Here is a 19,066-nt window from a genome sequence, read left to right as displayed (position 1 = left end):
TGGATCAGTGGAAAAGAGAGTTAAGAGGACAGAGATGACATGAGTGGGGAGAGGAGGGAGAGAATCCCTTGAGCCTTCATGCATTCTGCCTCTTATTAACTCTCTGCAAGTCTCACCGAGTCCACTTTGCCCTGGTTCTTGAGGAACTCTTTATAATGCTGGTCCACATAGTCTTCATACCTGCGAAGATGTGCAGAGATCTAGCACTGCATGGTCCCGAAATGCACACCCTTCCCATGAGAACCTCCTCTTCCTCTTTACAAAAAGAAGCAAGGGAAGAATTTCTTGGAGAGAAGGGGTCAGGAGCTTACCGGGGATCTAACTCCTTGGCCACACGCTTAGCCTTGTTCCACTCCTCACCCTCAATGAAAGCATCGATCGCCTCTTTGACTAGGTCCAGGTTCAGATAGAGCTCTGCTGCCTGCATGGTGGGAAATCAGAGCCTGGAGAAATCTGTGATTCCACAGAACTAAGTGCAGGTCACACCTCCCAGGAGGCCTACCTCACATACCCTCCTGGGTGTAGATGGCATCATTCCAGCCCTCCCCATGGAATCTATTTCTTTTCCGTTCCAGCACTCTACTTACTGCACTATGCTTTCCAATTCCAATCAGCTGGGGTCCCACAGCTTGAACTACTTCCAGACTGCGTTGGGGAGGCAGAAACTTGATGGCGAGTTCAGCCGCCTGAGTGGTTGAATGGGGAGGAGAGACAGATACATGACAGACATGTCCTCAGTCTCTGTTTTTTCCTTCCAGTTACCAACCTTCTCTCCTGCACTCTCCTTTACCTTCTACCCTCCTGGGCAAGGCCTGTCTCATGGTCCCTCACAGTTCCTCAGAGCCTTGAAAAGACCACAGTGGACCTACCTGTTCCTCTCAGCTCCTCTGTCAGACACTCGCTATGCTGTCTGAGGTCACTGCATTTGGTCCTACCACCTCAAACTGGTTTCTCAAGTTCTTTGTCACAGAGTTTGGGTAGCGTGGTATCAAGAAAGAAGGCATTCTGCAGCTATTTGTGCTGGGCTTTCCTTTTTTTTTTTTTTTAAAGATTTTATTTATTTATTCATGAGAGACACACAGAGAGAGAAACAGAGACACAGGCAGAGGGAGAAGCAGGCTCCATGCAGGAAGCCTGATGTGGGACTCAATCCCAGGACTCTGGGATCACACCTTGAGTCAAAGGCAGATGTTCAACTGCTTAGCTACCCAGGCGTCCCTGTGCTGGCGTTTCCTGAGCCTCAGTTTCTTCACCTGTAAGAATGATGACTGGTCTAAATTTGTACCATCTGGAACAGAAGCCACTAGTCACATGTGGCTAGTTCCAACTGAGATGTGCTATCAGCTTAAATACACACTGGGTTTCACAGACTTAATATGAAGGAAGGAATGTAAAATATCTCAATAAATTGAGAAATAAATAATATCAATAATATATCCATCAATAAAATACTGATTTCATGCTGAAATGAGTTTAGAAATATTTGGGGACACCTGGGTGGCTCAGCGGTTGAGCGTCTGACTTCGGCTCAGGTCGTGATCCTGGAGTCCCGGGATCAAGTCCTACATCGGGCTCCCTGCATGGAGCCTGCTTCTCCCTCTGCCTATGTCTCTGCCCCCCACCGCCTTCTCTCTCTCATGAATAAATAAAATGTTTAAAAAAAAAAGATATTTGAGGGGCACCTGGGTGGCTCAGTGGTTGAGCATCTGCCTTCGGCTCAGGTCATGATCCTGGGGTCCTGGGATCAAGTCTCGCATCGGCTCCCTGCGTGGAGCCTGCTTCTCCCTCTGCATGTCTCTGCCTCTCTCTCTCTGTCTCTCATGAATAAATAAATAAATAAAATAAAATAAAATATTTGATTAGGTAAAATATAATTATTTTTTTGTGTTCCTTTTTACTTATTTGAATGCGGCTACAAGGAAATTTTTAAACTAACATGTGTGACTTACCTTTGTGACTTGCATTCTACCTCTATTGGGACAGTGCTGGTCTCGATGACTTTGGAGACACCTTCCAACCCTAAAACTCAGTAATTCTACAAACCCGAGCATTCTATAAGTTTACTCTATGTCCACTGTGATGTTGACAACTTTACCAGATTTTAATTTCCACATACGTGGTCCATTTTAGTGACAGTCTATGCCAATCCTCCTGGTCTCTCCCCTATCTTGGCTCACCTTCTTTGTCTGCCAAGATAAAGTTTAAAGTGCCCCATCCAGGAAGCTAATCTGAAGAGGGTATAGTCATGCACAGATGCTAATAAACAATGCTCCAGAGTAAAACACAGTGGATGCTTCATCAACATCTGCTGCTTAAATCTGCTAAATTTGCATAACAGTCCTTCTTTCTACTTCCTTCTCTCCAAACTATTCTAGGGGCTATTCAATTACAAGGCCTCCTAAATCTGAGGGAAATTCTGCAGGGGCATCACCACATCAACATTTATTTAGGGAAATGATCAATCTCAACCCCCTCCCCACAACTCCTAATACCATATTTCTCTGAATCAAAAATCCATCATTTATTTATGTTTTGTTTCAGAGAGAGACAGAGAATGCGAGTGGGGAGGAGTCGAGGGAGGAGAGAGGATCTCAAGCAGATTCCATGCCCAGTGCACAGCCCGATGTGGAACTAGATCTCACAACCCTGAGATCATGACCAGAGCCAAAATCAAGAATCAGACACTTAACTGACTGAGCCACATAGGCACCCTAGACACATCACTTAAAACTTCACATGCATCCCAATTTCTAAGATACTAAAATGTGATTATATGTTTGTTTTAGAATCACATTTAGAAATGTGATTATATGTTTTATAAACAGCATGTTTATATGAAACATGCTGGCTTGGCTTAATCTGCTAGATGGTTCTTTTCAGGAGCTTCTGGTAGGGGAAGAACCTCTGCTTTCTTCATGGCCTCCACATGGCCCCAGCCCTGGTCTCTGGATTTGCCCTTCCAGCTCTGGTTCTGGACCTACCTCCTCCCTCACAAAGCCTCCCTGACCCCTACAGCCCACAGAGATCTCACCCTTCTCTGAACTCCATCTTGAATCACATCCTTTAGTTTTCACTGAGATACACAATTAATTGAGCCCCATTGGTCTAATTTCCCCCAATTTCTGGCTCTGCCTTAGATCCCCTCTTCTAGCCTTCCTAGGCTCTGGCTCTAGCATCCAGTGAACACTCCGGAGATACCCACTGCCTGAGTGAACAGAGAGGCACAGGAGGGAAAAGGAACATCCGAGGAGGAGTGCTGGGTGTGAGGGTGGTCTGGGAAGCCGGGGGCCAGGAAGCGTGTGGCAGGCCTCACCTTCATCCAGCACTTTTCCATCAGGCTGACGCTGCTGGAGTCCCGCACTTTAAGATAGCAGTCCACCGCACGGCCATACTCCCCTGCCTGCTCCCACTGCCGAGCTTGCTCCACCAGCCCCTCCAGGCCCCTGAGAGGATGAGAGGATGCGTGAGCAGGGACAGGGTGGGCAGCATGGCCTATCCTGTGCCTACCTTGTGACCCACCCTCCAGGCCCTGCCGATACCTGCTGCCTCCTGGCTTCATACCTGGCCCCCTTCTTGGTAGCTTCCCGCTCATACTCTTCCTGCAGAGCCTCCAGCTGGCCTGGTACATAGTCCTTGCAGATCCGCAGAGCATCACTCCATAATCCAGCCTCCTGCTCAGGTTTACAGGTATCAGGGAGGCAGAGGCAAGGAGAAGAGCTTCCCACTGCCATGCAGGTGCTATGTGCTATGGGCCCCTGATCCGTGGGCCCTTGGACCTTTCTCCTCCTTGTCTCCTTCCCCCTCCCCAGTGCTAACTCCATGGATCTTTCCTGGTGGCAGGGCTCAGTGTAGTGCTCTGTGGGTTCTCCTACCCTCTCACCCTCCTCTCATGGCCCCAAATCCAGTGCCCTACCTTATAATAATTGAGGGCCAGGCCTGGCCTCTGGGCCCGAAGCAGCAGCCCTTCTGCTTTCTGAAAGTCCTTCTCCTCCAAAGCCTCCCGGGCCTGCCCCAAGAGCACCTCGGCGACGCTGTCAGGATCGTGGGCCTCGGCCACACGCTGAGCTGCCTCCCAATCCTGATTGTGGAAAAACCTGCTCCCAGGTGAGGAACAGGAAAGACTAAGTACAGGACCGAAGCCTCGACAGTGGGAGGCAAACAGCCATGTCATGGAGGGGGTAGAAGATTTATTGGTACTAGGTCAGATGCCAGGTCCTGTGGCTGCGCTTGGGAGGATGGGAGAAAGGAATTTAGGGGTAACTCACATGAGGACTGCTTCCTTGGGTTTACCAGCCCTGATGAATTCAGCTTCGGCCTCTTCAAATTTACCCTACAGGGACAGAAAGGCAGCCACACATGATAAGCAGCAGATTACCATCACCGGCAGCCAGGAGACAGGAGGAGGTCAGGGTCAAAAGCAACTGGAGAAGAATCACATCTATACCTCATCCTCCAGGTACATAGCGTATCGGAGATGAATCTCAGGGGTTTTGTGCTTGAGGGCCAGCCGAGAGAGTTCAAAAGCAAATTCAAATGAGCTGAAATGGAAGGTGGAAATAAGGTCTCCCTACTCAATACTTCATTTTATTAGACAAGAGCAGAAACAGGGCAAAGACAGTGGGAGGAAAAAGGACAGATTAAGAAAGACAATGCCTGTGAAGTGACAGGGAAGCACATATGACACATAAAGGAAGATGTGGATCAGGAAACACTTGAAAAAGCCTGTGCCTCCCCCCATAGGCAGATGTGAAGGGGCCGGATGGGCATGAGGAAGGGGCCTGCAGCGAGCCTCCCAGCACTATGCTGCCCACTGCCCTCGGAAGCCAGGGCTCCTGGTTCTCTAGCACATCTACACTAGCAGAAAAACGCTTGCTTAAGAAAAGCTCTTCCTGCATTTAACACATTTAATAATCATGCTTCCATCACTCAGAGGTAAGACACTCGCTTAATATGCCTTGGCCTGAGAAGCTGTTCTCTCTGGGGTGCCTGGCTGGCTCAGTTGATAAAGTGAGTGACTCCTGATCTCAGGGTTGTGAGTTCAAGCTCCACATTGGGTGTAGAGATGACTTAAAAAGATCTTTAAAAAGCAAAACAAAACAAAACAAAAAGCCCTGTTCTCTCTCCAGCTTCTCTTTAGAACAGTTAAACAGTAAACACTGTTCTGAGCCCCCAGGGAAGAGGAGAAGAGCTACAGATTCATTCTTGCCTCTATCAAGTTCTTCCAAGGATTCCTTCACTCTAGCCTCAGTTTTTAGAAATGCTTCTCAGTTATACAGCAATTTTCTTTGTCTCTATAGAGAGGCTCTGTTTGGCAAAGGGCCAGTGGGGAGAAGCCTTAGGGCCTCACCAGTTGTCCGCAGCGTGGTCAATGGCAGCTTCCAGGAGTCCCAGCTTATTAAGCAATCTAACTGCAGACTCTCCTCCCAGGCTTTTTGCCCACAGATAGGCCACATGTTTGTGGGCATTAGCTTCTCCATGAGCCTTGGCCACCTGTGAAGCAAAGGCATTTGGCAATCCTCCCACGCAGGGGCACATGGCTGCTACCTCACCTCTGACCCGATTTCAGCTTTGACAAGGATGAAGTACTTCTACTAGAACAGGGAGAGGGTTACGTTCCAGGGTCTATTAACCTGCATAGGGTCCAAGGATGGACTTCAGTAGTCCACAGAAGCTTCATACTGTATGTGAAATTTTGCCTACTGGTGTGGACATTTTTCAAAGATACCCAAGACCAGTTCAGAATTAGTCACCTGAGGGTGGGAAAGAGGGATGGACGTGCCCCCAGTGCAACCTGGACTACTTACCCGGTAGGCCTCCTCCCAAAGCCCACTGGACCGGTACATGTTCACTGTTGCTTTCCATTCCTGAGCCTCCAGGTAGTGATACTCAGCCTCCTGAAGTCGGCCTTCAGCCTCCAGCTCCTGGAGAAAGGTGGGTCAGGATGGAGAAAGGGGGCATGAAGACTGCTTGGGGAAGGGATGGCAGAGACAGGAGAGGGCTCACCTTGCCCAGGTGTAGGTGTGTGTCACTGAGGAGATCTGGATGGTGCTTCCCTACCAGGCGGATCATATCTTCATACAACTTGTGCTTTTTGAACATGGTGATGGCAAGATCAGGTTCTTCCACTGTCACATATAGCCTGGGGATGGGAGACACACCCAGGGCCTCCTAGACCCAGATGCCTGCCACAAGAGTCATCCCTAAGAGATTCTGTCACTGCCTTCTAGGCAGAGGGCACATCGGCACATACTCTCAGACCTGTCCCACCCTGCAGCCCAAAGCCTCATCTCCCTCCATGCCTCCCCTGGGGCTGCAGCTCACCTTTCAGCCTCACGGTACTTGCCCTGCTTCTCCATCTCCTGAGCCTGGGTGATGTATAGCACTGACACATCCTCGGGTCTCATGCACTTCACTGCCAGCTGTGCAGACACACAAAGCCAGAGTAGCCTTGCCAGTTTGCAAGGGAGGCAGAGGGATATGCGTTACAGCCAGGGAGGCGGGACTCAGGGGCCACCTGTTTTCTCAGCAACTCTGAACTTTCCCAACAACCACAGGAGTTTGCTTACTGCTGCTTTCCTAGTCAGTCCAGGGAATTCCAAGTCCATCAGGTGTAAAGTGAGAACTGTCTTCTGCTCAAGCAGAAGGGCCAGAGATGCCTTGTGCTGGGGCATCCATCCATTCCTACTCCCATGCTCCCATTACCCACCGAGCTCTGGGAACAGGAGTGGAACAAAGTTGCCACTGTGACTAGAGCTTGGGGAGGGATATTTCAGACTTCCAGCTCTCAGGCCCTTCTGCTTTCTTCAGAATTATAGGTTTGGGAATGAGGGCCTCTTTATCCTTGCCTTTCCCTGTGGCTAGGGATCAAAGCTCTCTAGACTTTATTTTGGGACTCCTCGGCTTTCAGGGAAACCTGAAAAGGGGGGAGATCAGAGAACCAAGGAGAGTGGCAACACACCCAAAGAGGTGGAATTCTCTGATAAACTCTACCTTGTGGGCTTGCTCCCAGCGGCCAGCCTGAGTATACATGTCTATTGCATCTTTTGTCTGGTCTCCCTTAATATAGAGTTCCTCAGCAATCTGTGGTTGAGAGAGGTAGATACAAAAGGCCAAGAGTCAAAGAAGTCAAACTCTCCCTCTTCACAGATGACATGATACTGTACATAGAAAACACAAAAGACTCCACCCCAAGATTGCTAGAACTCATATAGCAATGCGGAAGTGTGGCAGGATACAAAATCAATGCCCAGAAATCAGTGGCATTTCTATACACTAACAATGAGACTGAAGAAAGAGAAATTAAGAAGTCAGTCCCATTTACAATTACACCCAAAAGCATAAGATACCTAGGAATAAACTTAACCAAAGAGATAAAGCATCTATACCCTAAAAACTACAGAATACTTCTGAAAGAAATTGAGGAAGACACAAAGAGATGGAAAAATATTCCATGCTCATGGATTGGAAGAATTAATATTGTGAAAATGCCAACGTTACCCAGGGAAATTTACACATTTAATGCAATCCCTATCAAAATACCATGGACTTTCTTCAGAGAGTTGGAACAAATCATCTTAAGATTTGTGTGGAATCAGAAAAGACCCCGAACAGCCAGGGGAATATTAAAAAAGAAAACCATAGCTGGGGGCATCACAATGCCAGATTTCAGGTTGTACTACAAAGCTGTGGTCATTAAGACAGTGTGGTACTGGCACAAAAACAGACACACAGATCAATGGAACAGAAAAGAGAATCCAGAAGTGGACCTTGAACTTTATGGTCAACTAATATTCGACAAAGCAGGAAAGACTATCCACTGGAAAAAAGACAGTCTCTTCAATAAATGGTGCTGGGAAGATTGGACATCCACATGCAGAAGAATGAAACTAGACCACTCTCTTGCACCATACACAAAGATAAACTCAAAATGGATGAAAGATCTAAATGTGAGACAAGAATCCATCAAAGTCCTAGAGGAGAACACGGGCAACACCCTTTTTGAACTTGGCCACAGCCATAGGTTATGAAGCTAATCCTGGAGTCCCACCAGCAACCATGAGTGGTTCCATGAGGGGAAGCAACATGCGTGCTGAGCACTTTGGGCAGGGAAGTGCGGGACCTGTGGGTAGACAGGGTCCTAGAGGAATGGGGCCTGGAACTCCAGCAGGATATGGTAGAGGGAGAGAAGAGTATGAAGGCCCAAACAAAAAGCCCCGATTTTAGATGTGATATCTAGGTTTTTATTCCAGTTTGTTTTTGTCTTTTCTTGTTTAGATACCAATCTTTTAAATTCTTGCATTTTAGTAAGAAAGCTACTTTTTTATGGATGTTAGCAGTTTATTGACCTAATATTTGTAAATGGTCTGTTTGGGCAGGTAAAATTATGTAATGCAGTGTTTCAAACAGGGGAATTTTTTTCCTTTTTATTTCTTTTTTTTTAAAGATTTATTTATTTATTTATGATAGACAGAGAGAGAGAGAGAGAGAGAGAGAGAGAGAGAGAGAGGCAGAGACACAGGAGGAGGGAGAAGCAGGCTCCATGCTGGGAGCCTGACGCCAGACTCGATCCTGGGACTCAAGGATCGCACCCTGGACCAAAGGCAGGCGCTAAACTGCTGAGCCACCCAGGGATCCCCCCACCTTTTTTTTAACTGTATAATGTCCCTCAAGTTACGGCAGTGTACCTTGTGCCACTGAATTTCCAAAGTGTACCAATTTTTTTTTTTACTGTGCTTCAAATAAATAGAAAAAATAGTTATATATATATAAAAAAAAGAACTTGGCCACAGCAACTTCTTGCAAGATACATCCACGAAGGCAAGAGAAACAAAAGCAAAAAGGAATTACTGGGACTTCATCAAGATAAAAAGCTTCTGCACAGCAAAAGAAACCGTCAACAAAACTAAAAGACAACCTACAGAATGCGAGAAGATATTTGCAAATGACCTATCAGATAAAGGGCTAGTATCCAAGATCTATAAAGAACTTATGAAACTCAACAGCAAAGAAACAAACAATCCAATCATGAAACGGGCAAAAGACACGAACATAAATTTCACAGAGGAAGACACAGACACGGCCAACAAGCACATGAGAAAATACTCCACATCACCTGCCATCAGGGAAATACAAATCAAAACCACAATGAGATACCACCTTGCACCAGTGAGAATGGGGAAAATGAACAAGACAGGAAACCACAAATGTTGGAGAGGATGTGGAGAAAGGGGAACCCTCTTGCACTGTTGGTGGGAATGTGAACTGGTGCAGCCACTCTGGAAAACTGTGTGGAGGTTCCTCAAAGAGTTAAAGATAGATCTGCCCTATGACCCAGCAATTGCACTGCTGGGGATTTACCCCAAAGATACAGATGGAGTGAAACACCAGGACACCTGCACCCCGATGTTTTTAGCAGCAATGTCCACAATAGCCAAACTGTGGAAGGAGCCTCGGTGTCCATCAAAAGATGAATGAATAAAGAAGATGTGGTCTACGTATACACTGGAATATTACTCAGCCATTAGAAACGACAAATACCCACCATTTGCTTCGAGGTGGATGGACCTAGAGGATATTATGCTGAGTGAAATAAGTCAATCAGAAAAGGATAAACATTATATGGTCTCATTCATTTGGGGAATATAAAAATTAGTGAAAGAGAATAAAGGGAAAGGAGAGAAAATGAGTGAAAATATCAGTGAGGGTGACAAAACATGAGAGAGACACCTAACTCTGGGAAATGAACAAGGGGTAGTGGAAGGGGAGGTGGGCAGGGGGCTGGGGTGACTGGGTGATGGGCACTGAGGGGGACACTTGGCGGGATGAGCACTGGGTGTTATGCTAAATGTTGGCAAATTGAACTCCAATAAAAAATAAAATAAAATTAAATTAAATTAAAATTAAAAAACAAAACAAAAAAGGCCAAGAGCAAGAGTCAAAGCAGCTGCAGGAGGAAAGAAGAAATCTCAGCTGGGATGGAGGAGAGCCGTGGATACCATTATTCCACAATGAGAGAGAAGAAAAGAGAGCAATGGGTGTCTCATACCTTCTACTGTTTTGAAAAAAAGACCAGCCAAAAACAGAATGAGGACAACACAACGGCAGTTTAAAAGGACCTTGCATTCTGGGTGGCTGGTGCTTTTGGGACCCAGAAAGAAGGATTTGGTGAGGTGGCCCCCACTTCCTGTTCTGGGTTCTCTCCTTGTTACCCTGTACTGTATTGCCCCCAGCTCCAGAAAGGGATTCTCCTCACCTCATACTCCTGCAGAGACGCATAGTGTTGGGCCACACGGGGATAGTATTTGGACGCAGTGTTCTGGTCCTGGAGATCTAATATATAAATTGCCTTCTTCCACTGGCGGGCACCCAGGGCAGCCTCAATTGCCTTAATGGAGCACCTGGCAGAGTTGGGAAAGGCATCCATACGTATAAGGAAAGAGGAGGTAGGGAGAAACCGCAAGCATACTCCAACCTATATTTTGCCATCTCTCTTCCAGCGCTGGCGCCCTCACTTGTCCCATCACCTTAGACCTCATGCCCAAGCTCCTTTGCGCCCCTCTACCTGGCTTCAATGTAGTGATTAATGGCTGCATCCAGCTGCTTCTGCTGCACCAAATGATCCCCCCATGCCTCTTCCAGTCTCACTACTTCCACTGGGAATGCCAACCGAGCCAGCTCCACCGCTGCCAGAGACAGAGAGAGCACTCAGATAAGACTTCCAGGGATGGGACTCAGGAAAAGTAAGACAAGGAAATGGGGTGTGGAAAATAAGGGAGAAGGGAAGGAATGGAGAACAGCCGATCGAACTGAACAGATGCACAAAACAGGTGCTGGGGACTATCTGGATAAGACTCTAACAGTGAAGGCTGGGCTGTGCGTGGTAGTACCTTTCATGAATGCGTTGCCTTTACAGTAGCACTCCAGGGCCCGCTGTGGATTTCGAATCTTCTCGAAGAGATCACCGGCCTGTTAACACACACCACATGACTACAACGATAGCCCTACTACACAAAGAATCAAGTATCAGCCCCTAAGGGAGGAGACTGAGCCACCAGTCATGGGGACGTGCTGCATTCCAGGCCTCCTCTGGATAGGAGGGGCCCTGAGCTCTGGAGATGAGGACAGGAATGGGAAGCCAGTCACACCCTTTCATACAGCTCCCCCTTGACAAGGGCTGCAGTGATGTGTTCCACCAGCTCTGTGTTGGCTAGCAGTTCCTCCCGGGCCAGCACCAGTCGAGCAGCTTTGGCAGGGAGCCCTGCTTTGAGGTAGAGGCTGATGGCTGCTAGTCCATCCCCTTGGCTCTCCTGTAGTTCACCTGCTCGCTCCTCTTGCTGGGTGTCCATCAGCCACTGATAGTAACCCCGGCGCAGCTTCTCCAGGGCCGGGTGCCCCTAGATGTGCAAGAGAGGCAAGAGGAGTCACATCCCTCCTTCCTGCCCTGCTGCTTCCTAAGCTTCTCCAATCCCACTGTAACAATGGAAATCCTCCCGGTCACCACCATCCTAACTCCCAGCCCCCCAACTCTGTTCTAGTTCCTATAGCATCCTTGATTAGAGAAGGTCTATGATATTGGTGGAACTGAGTTGTGAGCACTGTGGAGAAGACAGAATTGGTCATACCTTGGCCTGAGCCACTGCGATACACTCATCCCAACGGTGTAGCTCCTGGTACATGTCCATGGCCTCCTCGACAGCATTCTGGGGAGGATCCGGGCAGAGGAAAGAGGGACACCAGGAAGACATATGAGGACCAGAAATCAGCAGGCTGTTCTCAGTCTGGCTACGATGCCAGCCTGTGTGGACTGAAAACTTCATCCTTTACTTCTGTACAAGCATTGGTCCATTTATTATGAAGGTAAAAGCAGCTTAAGCCTCAGGGCATCTTATTTGCATAGGCCCCTTCCAAGGCAGGTTTTTCTTAAAGAGGGCTCCTCAAATTGTGTAAGCTTTCATTTCAGGCCCCACAAACCTGGATCTGCCTGTGTGCACAAGAACTGCCAGGACAGGCTCTGGAGTACAGGGGGAGACAGCAGACAGTTTATGAAAGAGACATAACTGTAAGGACTAATGCAGAGGGGAAGTGAGGAGTGAAATTAGCTGCACAAACCTTTCTAAAAGCTCTCCCCAGTCCTCTTTCTTCTTCTCTGTTTGCCTTGCTTCCCTTCCCCACCAACCCCACTCCCCTCTTCAATCTGGTTCCTCTGCTCCCATTACCTGTTCCAAGAAGATCATTTCAGCCAGCTTGTAGTTCTTCTCTAGCATGGCTAGGCGTGCTCGGACCTGGTAAAAGTCTGTTCCTTCTCCACCCTGTGGGGAGGAAGAAGGTTCTGTTATTCTGTTGGTGCTGCCAGAGCCATTCTGTCTGTGTGAGCTTAAACAGGAAGGCCACAAAAGACGAGGAAGCTAAGAGATTGGAAAGCTGAAAAACTTCATGGGCTTAGAGGATGAGATCTGGCAAGTAATTCCAGAGTGGTTTGACTTGAGGGTGGAGGTGGGGTAGGAAGAATAGAGCAAAGAAGCCATGGCTGGAAAGCCAGAGATCATGGGGCTGATCATGAAGAGAAATCTTAGCTTGAGAGACTGAATAATTCAGGAGGATAATACTTGCATATTCCCGAGACACTTGATCTGCAATCTCATTGGTCTCGTGCAGGAATCGAGCTTTTGCTACATGGCCCAAAGCAGAAAAGCACCTATAGTATGGAGGCAACCATAGTAACAGCAGTATTACTATAGGATCATCATGAATTCACTGGCTCAGCAGATACACACTGAGCATTGATTACGTGCCAGGCACTGTTTTTGCCACTGGCAACATAAGGGGATGAGACAGATGAGGGCCTTGCTCTCACAGAACTTACTTTCTAGTGGAAACAAATAATTAGTAAGCAAATAAAGATATTTCAGAGAATGAGGAGTGAAATAAAATAGTGTGAAATTACATATAAACAGTCGAGCTGGTAGTCAGAGAAGGCCTATCTGAGGGGCTGAGATCTAAACACAAGAAAACGTCAGTCATGGCAAGATGGGGAAAAATTATTCCAGGCAGAGGGGGTAGTACATGTATAGGTGCCATGGAAGGAGTGAGTGTGATATGCTCAAAGGGCCCAAAGGATGCCAGGGTGGCTGGAGACTAATGGGCAAGGAGGTACCTGGTATAAGGAGGAGGCAGAGGCCCAGTACTGTAGGGCCTTAGGATACGGCAAAGAGTATGTATGGGTCTTATACTAAGTAGAACAGTAAGCTACTGGCAAGTTCTGAGAAAATAAAAAAAGACAATATCTAATTTATGGTTTAAAAAATTATCTCAGCTATTATGCGATGAATAGATGGTATGTGAGACTAAGAGACTTTTGTGACACTGCAGGTAGTTGAGGTGTGGTCTATTCTAGGGTGGAGATAGTAGAGTTGGACAGCAAAAGCTTCAGGAAATGTTCTAAAGATGCTAGGTCAGGGCCAAGGAGAAGCTGGTAGTCTAGCTGTGGGGGTATGGGAAAGAAGGGGTCCAAGAGGACTCCTGGACAAAAACAGCAGCAATTGACGTTTACTGAGCACTTAGAATCTGCACTCTTTGCACAGATTCTCTCACTTTCTTCGCTGCCACCACACTTTCTTTACTGCCCTAGGAGGTAAATTGTATTAATACCCTCATTTTACAGAGAGAAAATTGAGAAACCAAGGCTTGGAAAGGTTGGTTCACTTAGCCTAAGGTTATATAAGCTGATAGAGCCAAGATAACTCAGAGTCTAGAGTCCCAAGTTTGTCCTACTAACTACACTCCTATACCACATTCGGAAATACACATCAACTGTGGAGTGGAGGGTATGGATGTTAAAACTCTGAAAGGGCACCTACTTATAAGAAAGGGAAGCAAAAACAAGAAAAGACATGCTCCTATAACCTAGGATGGAAGAATGTTTGGAATAACTACATGAAAGGGTTCTAAGATTGTTGTTGGCATGGAAAGGAAGCTGTGCCTAGGCACTGGGAGGAGTGGCCTACTGGCACAATACCTCCTGGCTATCCTTCCTAGCTGCCCAGAACCTCGGTTCTGGTCTACCGCACCTCTCGGCAATGTGGAGCTGCCTTGCCTCTAGCGCCAGTTTGCTCAAAGTTTTCCACATTGCCTCTGTTTCAGGGGTCATTTCCAGAGTCTCCAAGAAGGCTGTTGCCCTGAAGAGAGAAGAAAAGAAAGCAATAGTCCAGCGTCAGCAAGACAAGGAGGAAAACTGGTGATGGGGCAAGGGGCAACATGGCCAGTTTTCTGGCCCATCCCAGGTCCTCCCTCCTCAGAACCAGACTCTCCCACACCCCGTGGGTTATTAGCCCAGCCTCTCACCGGGTGTAGTTGCCATCATCGATGGCTGTTCCAAATTCGATAAGGCCTTCATCCAGCGTGTAGGCAACTGTAGTCACACCTTCGGTCACCATCACCTCGGTCTTCCCCCCACCCCGTTCCAGACCTATGACATCGCCCTGTAAAATTTCAATTCCCCCACCCCAAATTCCAGGTTAGTGTTTCCACAGATGCCATCACAGAATGGACCCACCCTTATCTAAACCCTAGTGCTCACAGACTGCGGGGAATTACAGTGGCCTTTGCCTAACATTTAGTTTCTCTCAAGCAGGTAAGAATTCCTTGTCTATGCTAATACCTTCAGGTTAAACTACACTCAGCTGTGCCCACACTAATGCCTGGAGGTAAACTGACAAAGTGTGCATCCACTTCTGCTTCCAGCTTGAGTCCTCGGTTGAAATACAACTTCAACCTGGGACATACTATTTAATGCATTTATTGCTGAATTCATCTGAAGAAATCACTAGGCATGTGGATAAAGGGGAACCCTCTTACACTGCTGGTGGGAATGCAAGCTGGTGCAGCCACTCTGGAAAACAGTATGGATGTTCCTCAAAAAGTTAAAAATAGAGCTACCCTGTGACCCAGTGATTGCACCACTAGGTATTTACCCAAAGATACAAATATAGTGATCCAAAGGGGCACCTGCACCCCAATGTTTAGAGCAAAAATGTCCACAATAGCTGAACTATGGAAAGAGTCCAGATGTCCATCAACAGGTGAATGGATAAAGATGTGGTATATATATATACACACAATGGACTAGCACTACTCAGCCATCAAAAAAAAAAAAAAAAAAAGAAATCTAGTCATTTGCAATGACGTGGATGGATCTAGAGGATATTATGCTGAGTGAAATAAGTCAATCACAGAAAGATAATTATCATATGATCTCATTCATATGTGGAATTTAAGAAACAAAACAGATGATCAGAGGGGAAGAAAGGAAAAAATAAAACAAGATGAAATCATTGAGGGAGATAAACCATGAGACTCTTAATCATAGGAAACAAACTGAGGGTGGTTGGAGGGGAGGGGGTTGGGGGGGACAGGGTAACTGAGTGATGGACATTAAGTGTGTGATGTAATGAGCACTGGGTGTTATATAAGACTGGCAAATCACTGACCTCTACCTCTGAAACCAATAATACATTATATGTTAATTAATTGAATTTAAATAAAATAAAAAAATCACTAGGCATGTTTCTTACCCTGTCTCCTACTGGAAGGAAGGGAGGGAAAGAGGGAGAGGAGGAGGGAGGGAGGGGAAGGAAAGGAAGTGAAGAAAAAGAAGAAAGGAGAGAGAAGGAAGGAAGGAAGGAAGGCAGGCAGGCAAGCAGGTAAGCAAGCAAGCTAGCTAAAACCTGAGCAGGGAAAAACAGAAGGAGAACAAGTGGAAAGGGTACAATTGCCCTGATGGCAAACACAGTAGCGGAAGAATAAACCAGGGATCCTCCAGCAGGATGAATCTGAGAATCCATCAGTCATGAAATCTGGGATCCTTTCTTCAGGAAAGGGAAGAAAAGTCATTAATATGCCTGATTCCTACAGAAGCAAACACTGATCATCTCTGGAGGAAAATATGTCCGTGTTAGGCCCTTGAGATTCTAACAGATTATATTCAATGTAACATGAGCTCCCAATAAAAAAAATAGTACCAAAATAAAATATAAGTGAACCACCATATAAGAGTAAACAATAACTACAGCACTTTTGGGCCTGCAAGGATTTCCAGTATTAAAAATGAGTATTAAAAATTCCAGTATTAAAAATTATGGAGTATAAATGTAAAATGTTTAAAAACCTAAAAGATGGAATGAAAAATTAAGCAAGAGACAAGAGACTATCAAAAGTGGCCAGGCTGTACTTGCTTCAGCAGCACATACTAGGAAAAATGACCAGGCAGACTGGACAAAGAACCAAATAAAACTATATGAAAAATTCAATATTTGAAGTAAAAAAAAACTCAGTAAATGGTTTCAATAGCAGATGAGATGATGGTGAAAGCAAATCCTTGACCTGCAAGAAATTACCCAGAATGTAGCATGGAGTGAAAAAGAGAAAGGAAGAATAAGAGAGGTTATAGAAGCACAAAGACAGAACAAGAAATGGAACACATGCCTAATTAGAGTTCTGAGGGGGAGACTGGAGAATGCAAGAGAAGAAGCAACATTTGAAGAGCTCATGGCTGAGGAACAACTGGGTTCCTCGTAAATATGCTCTCTTACACGCATATACATGGAGCATGATGAGTAAAAGGACATTTACATGCAGATGTATTATAGTGAAGTTTCAGAGTGCTGAAAAAAAAGACTTTAAAAGCCGCAAGAAAGAAAGGACAGAAAGGGCTATTAATAAGCTTCTCAGAACAAAGGAAGTCAGTCAGTGGGACAGTATTTGTGAAAGGCTAAGAAAAACTGCCAATCTGGAATTGAGTAGGGAGTCCAAGTATCTTTCAAGAACAGGCCAAATAAAAACATTTTCAGATAATTCCATTTCAGGAATTTTCAGAAACTGAGCATTTGTCTTTATTTTTTTTTAATTAATTAATTTATTTTTTATTAATGATAGTCACAGAGAGAGAGAGAGAGGCAGAGACATAGGCAGAGGGAGAAGCAGGTTCCATGCACCGGGAGCCCGATGTGGGATTCGATCCCGGGTCTCCAGGGATTGCGCCCTGGGCCAAAGGCAGGCGCCAAACCGCTGCGCCACCCACGGATCCCCGCATTTGTCTTTAAAACACTTTCTCTCAAGGAGAAGAAAAATAACTCCAGAGGGAAGATCAATGTAAAAGAAAAAGTGAACAGAGAAACTGGTACTATGATGGTAAAAGTAAACAAGTTCTGGCTGCGTAAGAGAATAATATCTAACTTTGTGGATAACAAAATACTGAACAGGGACCTCTGGATGGCTCAGGCGTTGAGTGTCTGCCTTTAGTCTGGGGATCGAGTCCCACATCGGGCTCCCTGCCAGCAGCCTTCTCCCTCTACTTATGTCTCTGCCTCTCTCTCTCTTTCTCATGAATAAATGAAATCTTTAAACAAAATGGCAAAGGGGAGGTGATCAAAGTTAAGGTCCTCGTATCATTTGCCGGGAAGTTAGATGCTAAATAACTTGAGACTATTAATTTAAGTATATGGTAAACTTCTGAGGGTAACCACTGTAGGAATAAAATGTAAAACTACCAAAGCAAAAAGATGAAAAATGGTGTTTAAAAAAGGACAAAACAACCCCCAAGCCCCAAACTTAGTCTAAAACGAGGCAAGAAAGGAGGAAAAAAAGAGATATAGAAAAAGGACAAAAAAAAAACTCTCAAGTGCTCTACATATACCCATATCAGTCATCCCAGCCTAGCACAAGGGCTTCTCTTGTTTTCACAGTTCTTCCCAGATTTTGGAAGACCACTGGAATGTAAGTGATGCTGGCGGGACAGACAGAGTGTCTGACCTTCAGGCTGATTAAGAACGAACTCTGAATGGCGTACAACAGAGAAGCAGCACACAGGAACAGACACAGAACTGCCCTTCCCATGGAGGCTCTTCCAGCTTAAGAAAACTCATTATGAACCTGGTGAATTCCTAGGGCCACTGTAATAGGGATATTACAAGGACTTAATGTCAGGAATCTGAAGAAGGATGGTTCTGGAACCCAGGCCACTGTGGGGAAGGAGTATAAGCTTTACTTGCCAACTCTCTTACAGAGATTATGGGTGGTGGTCCAGAGAAAACCAAATAACCTTGGGAGCTTCCTCAGGGTCCTAATCAATCAGTTTGACACTATGTCTAAGGTGCTCTGGTGTCAACATACCCTAATAGAGGACATGGTGACCCTCTCAGGTGCCTCAATGTTGTACCACACACACAAGCTGTTTCGGTTCTGAGCTACCAGCACATCACTTCCTGGGACCCATTGCACGTAGGAGCAGAAGTTGAGGATCATTGTCTTAGTGCAGCTTTCAATATCGTATAGATGTAACTAAAGAAGGAAGAGGTAATACAATTAGAAGGGGATATAGAATGTTTTCTGATCTTGACCATTTCTTTAATGGTGAAATGTGGTGAACTGACCCACCAGTCAAGTAGATGCTGAATTTCAAAGTTTAATAACCTGCAACACTTGAAGTTTATGTTGACTTGGTATATGCTGACACTGGCCAATAAGAGATAACCGAGTAAGCAAAGATCTACACCCAGAAATTTAAGTTAGGGGAAGGACAGACTTTCATTCTTAGAGTAACTCTGGGCCAGGGTTGCCAGATTGGATTACAAACGTAAGGTCACCAGGCAAATTAAATGGTCTGGAAACTTGTGATGTGGCTTTCACAGCACAATGAAAATGAAATGAATAATCACCAGACAGACTCTCTGCCCTTGAGGCTGAGCTCTTTGGTGTACTTCATTGAGATCAGAGTCAATAAAGGGCTCATGAGGGACTTTCCTCAAGCCAGCTTTAATTCTGTCAGATAAGTGTAGCTGAAGGACACTGGAACGAGTGTGGGTAAAGGTCAGCTAGGCATGTGGAGGTGATGCAGTTTCACGAGGGCAAAGATTTGTGAAGTAAGAGAGAAACCAGCTCCCAAATTCCCCTCTGGACTTTGGTGCCATCTCCTTAAGGGTAATATAGGTTGGGCTATGATGTCAGCCCAATGTTGATTCTTCTGTGCCTTTTGCTATGTTAATGGCACAGCACCAAAAAATTATGTCCATCC

The 19,066-nt window shown here is 46.0% G+C and overlaps 1 protein-coding gene across 1 annotated transcript in view; it reads right to left on the bottom strand.

The window, feature by feature from the left end:
• IFT172 (intraflagellar transport 172) overlaps positions 1-19,066 on the bottom strand; it is a 37,467-nt gene that overhangs the window by 3,787 nt on the left and 14,614 nt on the right. The window contains exons 16-38 of the mRNA XM_077915866.1: positions 18,166-18,333; positions 14,341-14,477; positions 14,067-14,174; positions 12,610-12,694; positions 12,216-12,308; positions 11,622-11,699; positions 11,145-11,393; positions 10,887-10,965; positions 10,562-10,682; positions 10,253-10,397; positions 6,991-7,080; positions 6,322-6,419; positions 6,004-6,139; positions 5,805-5,921; positions 5,348-5,490; positions 4,445-4,538; positions 4,266-4,330; positions 3,914-4,094; positions 3,562-3,671; positions 3,314-3,443; positions 588-686; positions 312-421; positions 117-180 (exon numbers count right to left, since the gene is read on the bottom strand). Coding sequence (XP_077771992.1) covers positions 117-180; positions 312-421; positions 588-686; positions 3,314-3,443; positions 3,562-3,671; positions 3,914-4,094; positions 4,266-4,330; positions 4,445-4,538; positions 5,348-5,490; positions 5,805-5,921; positions 6,004-6,139; positions 6,322-6,419; positions 6,991-7,080; positions 10,253-10,397; positions 10,562-10,682; positions 10,887-10,965; positions 11,145-11,393; positions 11,622-11,699; positions 12,216-12,308; positions 12,610-12,694; positions 14,067-14,174; positions 14,341-14,477; positions 18,166-18,333 — 2,700 coding nt within the window. The remainder of the gene's footprint in view (positions 1-116; positions 181-311; positions 422-587; positions 687-3,313; positions 3,444-3,561; positions 3,672-3,913; positions 4,095-4,265; positions 4,331-4,444; positions 4,539-5,347; positions 5,491-5,804; positions 5,922-6,003; positions 6,140-6,321; positions 6,420-6,990; positions 7,081-10,252; positions 10,398-10,561; positions 10,683-10,886; positions 10,966-11,144; positions 11,394-11,621; positions 11,700-12,215; positions 12,309-12,609; positions 12,695-14,066; positions 14,175-14,340; positions 14,478-18,165; positions 18,334-19,066) is intronic.

This window comes from Canis aureus, chromosome 12 (assembly GCF_053574225.1).
Source record: "Canis aureus isolate CA01 chromosome 12, VMU_Caureus_v.1.0, whole genome shotgun sequence".
NCBI lineage: Eukaryota > Metazoa > Chordata > Mammalia > Carnivora > Canidae > Canis > Canis aureus.
Note: the sequence above shows the minus strand (reverse complement) of the source record. Positions and strands in the feature narration are given on the sequence as shown.